This window comes from Camelina sativa, chromosome 7 (assembly GCF_000633955.1).
Source record: "Camelina sativa cultivar DH55 chromosome 7, Cs, whole genome shotgun sequence".
Taxonomy (NCBI): Eukaryota; Viridiplantae; Streptophyta; class Magnoliopsida; order Brassicales; family Brassicaceae; genus Camelina; species Camelina sativa.
In genome coordinates, this window is record NC_025691.1 from 24,061,504 (window position 1) to 24,066,763 (window position 5,260).

The following is a 5,260-nucleotide window of genomic DNA, read 5'->3' on the forward strand; positions in this document are numbered from 1 at the left end:
CAATCAAGTTATTAATCTTGTCTACCAATCTGCACATTATTAGAGATATTCTGAATTTCTCTAAAATTTGGAATGCAAGTATGTTACTTTCCGGGGAGGCGAATGCCAAAATTCAGATACAATTCTGAAAAGAGTTATGAATCATATTAGTGTATATATTTATATATATATATATATAATATATATATATATATATATTAGTGTAGAAATATACATTACACCTAACAATTTATTAACCAAGAAAAGCATTTATTTTCTATATGACTACATTTTTCACACCAATTCAGATAAATATATCAAAAAGCTATAGGTTATTTAATATTTTTTTCCTCAACAATTCAGATAAATATATCAATTTTTATATCCTTTATAAATGCAAATATATTTATGAATACAAAAACTGTTAAGCAATAGTTACATTCTCACAAGTCTTCATAGCAATATTTCATAAAAATTATTTACTTAATATAATTCATAACCTCCAATTCCACTGGTGACAATATAATCAATAAGAATAGTTAAATTAAAAGAATACACATAAAATACTACAGCTTATAAAATAAATAAAGTGTGATTTTTGTAAAGTATCATTTGTATCGTTTAGATATTTTTAATCGGTTTTTTATAAAAGATATTTCTATAGTTTGAATGTGTTTAAAAAAAAAATTATATAATATTTTGATAAAATGTTGATGTTTCATACCAAAAATAAATTCGAATTTAATATGGAAATTATGATATTAACATAATACTTGGTTAAACTCATTCTATATGATAGAATTATAATTATTATATTAACATAATAATAATTATTATATTAACATAATACTTGGTTAAACTCATCTCTTTAATGGGTTAAATCTTTTTTATTTTTTTTGTCAAACTAATGGGTTAAATCTCATAAACCTTTAATCGTATGAAAATGTAAAACACAGAAACCTTTAATCGTATGAAAATGTATCATTCTATTGTTCTTTTTGTATATATTCTACATTCTATTCATTCTATACTCAAAACTATATTATATCAAGTACTTAATTTAAATTAAAATTAATATATTTTCCTGAAAAGATTAATTGACGGTCTAAAATTTGACTGAATTATTGACATTGGGAATATTATGGTAGAATATTAAATACCGAAAGTACCCATAGATGAATGAAGAAATAGCACCTCTACCCCTTATTCATCATTTGTCTTATACTCCAGGTGTCTGTTGCTGAACGGTTAATTCTGGTACTTTTGGGCGGTGATTCTGATGTATTAAATTTAAAAGAATGCGAAAATCAATAATCAAAAATTTCAATTATTACTTTTTTTTTTTAATCTTTAGAATTCTCTGGTAAAAAGCAAGGTTAATACACACATATTTAATTTTAAAAACTCGTCATTTGACTAAGAAAAAAAACTAAACAGATTACTTTATATCAGAGAATAAAATTAAAAAAAAAATACAAATGTTTTCACATATAGAATCCCCAAGATTCTTTCCTTTTTTCTATACAAGATGTCTAAAAATAGTCATTGGCTGTTATAGAATACAGAATCATAAATATAAAAATCAAACCCATAAACATGAATATAAAAAAATAAAAAATATTGCAAAACAGCTGTAACTTGACTGTTTCGGAAAATCCCACTTCACATGCTTCTTCATCTTCCCATTTTCTTTTCCTTTTTGTTCATTTTTTTTTCTAATTTTTTAAAATTTTATTTTGGTTAAAGTGCTCTAAACCCTTTATCAGATTCTATATAATCCCCTCCCAAATCCTTAATTTACCTCTTCCCCCCTTCGCTCTCGAATCAATCACTCACACACTCTCTCTCTCTCTTCTTTAGCGTTTTTTGTTTTGGTTCTCTTCCTCAATTTCTTCTTCTGCCTTTTTAACTTCCTCTCTTTTTTTTAATTTTTGATCATCAGTTTCTGTGTGTTTTGTTTTGATAATAATATTTTTTGATGTGGCAAAACTCTGGTGGATCTTGATGTTCAAACATTCATGTCTCCGGTGATTAGTGAAATCCTTAGATCTGGTTTAACTATAGACTCGTCTCTTAGACGCAGGACCCATCTTGTTCAATCTTTCTCCGTTGTCTTCCTCTACTGGTTCTATGTTTTCTCATAAATCATCTCTCCTTTAGCCCCTTTTATATATCTATATATCTTCTATAACCATAGTAATAACATAAAACTATATATTATATACTTCTCTCATATCTATTTTACATAATAACGTTCGGGTCCTGCGTCTTTTTCTTTTTTTTTTTTTGTGCGTGTGTTTGCTTTTCTTGTGTCGTGTGATATGAATAATAAAACTGAAATGGCGTCGTCGACTAGTGGAAATAGCTCGTCGACGATTTCAATAACCGGTTTACAAAACTCCGGTTCAGAGTCTGATCTCCGCGGGCAACGAGATCTGATCGACGAGAGGAAGCGGAAGAGGAAGCAGTCGAACAGAGAGTCAGCTAGGAGGTCGAGGATGAGGAANGTGGATCTTGATGTTCAAACATTCATGTCTCCGGTGATTAGTGAAATCCTTAGATCTGGTTTAACTATAGACTCGTCTCTTAGACGCAGGACCCATCTTGTTCAATCTTTCTCCGTTGTCTTCCTCTACTGGTTCTATGTTTTCTCATAAATCATCTCTCCTTTAGCCCCTTTTATCTATATATCTGTATCTATATATCTTCTATAACCATAATAATAACATAAAACTATATATTATATACTACTATATATCTACATAATAACGTTCGGGTCCTGCGTCTTGTTTTTTGTGTGTTTGTTTTTCTTGTGTCGTGTGATATGAATAATAAAACTGAAATGGCGTCGTCGACTAGTGGAAATAGCTCGTCGACGATTTCAATAACCGGTTTACAAAACTCCGGTTCAGAGTCTGATCTCCGCGGGCAACGAGATCTGATCGACGAGAGGAAGCGGAAGAGGAAGCAGTCGAACAGAGAGTCAGCTAGGAGGTCGAGGATGAGGAAACAAAAGTATTTGGACGATCTCACTGTTCAGGTGACTCATCTACGTAAAGAAAACGCTCAGCTCGTCGCCGGGATCGCCGTCACCACGCAACACTACGTCACCATCGAAGCGGAGAACGACATTCTCAGAGCTCAGCTTCTTGAGCTCAACCACCGTCTCCAGTCCCTTAACGAGATCGTCGATTTCGTCGAAGCATCTTCATCGTCTTCAGGGTTCGGTATGGAGACCGGTCAGGGGTTAAACGACGTCGGTGGAGGTGGATTTTACGATGGAGTGATGAATCATATGAATCTAGGGTTTTATAATCAATCAATCATGGCTTCTGCTTCTACTGCTGGTGATGTTTTCAACTGTTGCTGAGTAGTAGTAATCAAAATTTCATATCATTATCATCGTGAGATAGACGAATCTTATCTGGGGTAAAGATGTAACTTTCTTATGTTGATGCTCTGTTTTTATATTATAAGATGATTAAGTAACGCTCAATTAGAGTTTTAACTGATTGTAATTATAGACAGTGTAAGATATGTGATGTCATGAAGATGGTGATGTGAGTTTGGTATAATTTTTTTTTTTTTTTTAATAATATAGTTTTGTCTTTTCCTTGGGGTTTTCCTATATACCTTATTTGGGAGTATTTGTTGCTCTTATTAGAAATATGAGATTTTTGGCTATTAGCGAAAAAAATGAAAAATAAAAAATAAAAAAAATGTGAAAGATCGTGGACGGTTTTGTTGTAGATGGGTGGTCCATAACATACTATATAGAATTGGTTTGTTGTGATTATTGTGTTCGAGACTATATTGTCCGATGTGATAAATCATGATGCATTTTGGTACTTACATCTAAAATGAGTTATTATCATGGGTCACTCGAGTTTTCTCTTTTTCAAGAATCTTACGTACGAGAGGCACATGATTTCACTATATCAATAATTTCGTTTCTTTATTCCTTTAAATATCTACATGTCAATTCTTTCATCTTAGATTCCGATCAGTTGATGTATATGAATGTACGATTGTATCTTATTTATAATTTCATATGCAAACTGTAACTTTCATAACATACGTTCTTCTTATCAATCGAGGAATCTCAAACCAAAGTCTTGACTAATCTTTAGATCGTTGTTAAGCACACCGAGAACTTTTGTCATTCAAGACATCTGCAACTTCTAATTATATTAACATTTTAGTAAAAAAACTCGAACAATGATCTCCTAACCTTAAAAACGAAATTTAAATCAACCCCTAGATGGAGGCTAGCGACCATGAATGAGTTTCAACGAAGTTTACAGTGGCAATATTTACGGAGTTTAGTCACAATGATGACATTCGATTAGATAATTTGACAAACAAATCACCCTCAATGATCGTCAGGCACCAAAACAATATTTAATATAAACTTTTTACAAATCTACCAACCAAATAGCCGCAAGTGGTCACTGACGAAATGATTAAACCAGAAATACAAAAAAAAAAAAAGTTTCCAATACTTGAAAACTCATGTATGTTCAATGAATCCAATCCATATACGGGTGTTGATTAGTGATGTTGTCCTTATTTTGCTTATTGCAAATAAAATATAACTACTCAGTGAAAGGAATAAACAAATGGGGCAAGTAGATGTTCCTGTCTGTTACTTAGCGTACGAATAAAAGCTATATACTTCAGGGTAATATTATGTGGCGTATATTTCTTTGTCTCCTCCACAAACCATTTGTTATCACGATTTTCTTTTATTATTGATCCGAATAATAATACACGTACGAAAGCTTGATTTAGGAATCGATTCTTTAGATTGTTGCACCATTCGCTTCTTCATTATCTTTTAGCGTAAATTTTTATTTCATTTATTAACGATTATATTCGCGTTACATTACCACTATCGATGGTAGTTTTGTTAACACAATTATACAACGAAAGACAAAATGTCAAGTATAAAAAATAAATTGATTACCTAATCTTTTTTCAACCATATGTTGGTCACAAACAGGTCCGATCCTGTCAAAAGCACTTGCGTACATCGGTACATGTTACAAGATTCAATTGCTCACTCGTAGGATTAGCAATTGCAATTAAGGCCAAAAAATGAACTCAATTAGTATTAGAAAGAGTTTTAACTCTTTGATTAGAAAAAGTTGTATAGAACTGATCGACAAATGAGAGCTCAGGAATTAATCGAAACACATTGATTGTAGTGTTTTGTAGAGATCCAAGCCAAACATCACGTAGCATTGTTGAGTTCATAGACCCAAAAAAAAAAAAAAAAAAA

At 31.4% G+C, this 5,260-nt stretch overlaps 1 protein-coding gene across 2 annotated transcripts; it reads left to right on the top strand.

Annotated features, from left to right (window-relative positions):
- LOC104702281 (bZIP transcription factor 44-like) lies at positions 1,671 to 3,589 on the top strand. 2 transcript variants are annotated; one of them, XM_019227839.1, is made up of 2 exons: positions 1,671 to 2,470; positions 2,974 to 3,449. In XM_019227839.1, the coding sequence occupies exons 1-2, from the start codon at positions 2,301 to 2,303 to the stop codon at positions 3,347 to 3,349; spliced, it is 546 nt and encodes a 181-aa protein (XP_019083384.1). In that variant the 5' UTR covers positions 1,671 to 2,300; the 3' UTR covers positions 3,350 to 3,449. The 2 variants fall into 2 exon arrangements, with proteins under 2 accessions (XP_019083384.1, XP_010416418.1); XM_010418116.1 differs by lacking the exon at positions 1,671 to 2,470 and having other exon boundaries at positions 2,499 to 3,589.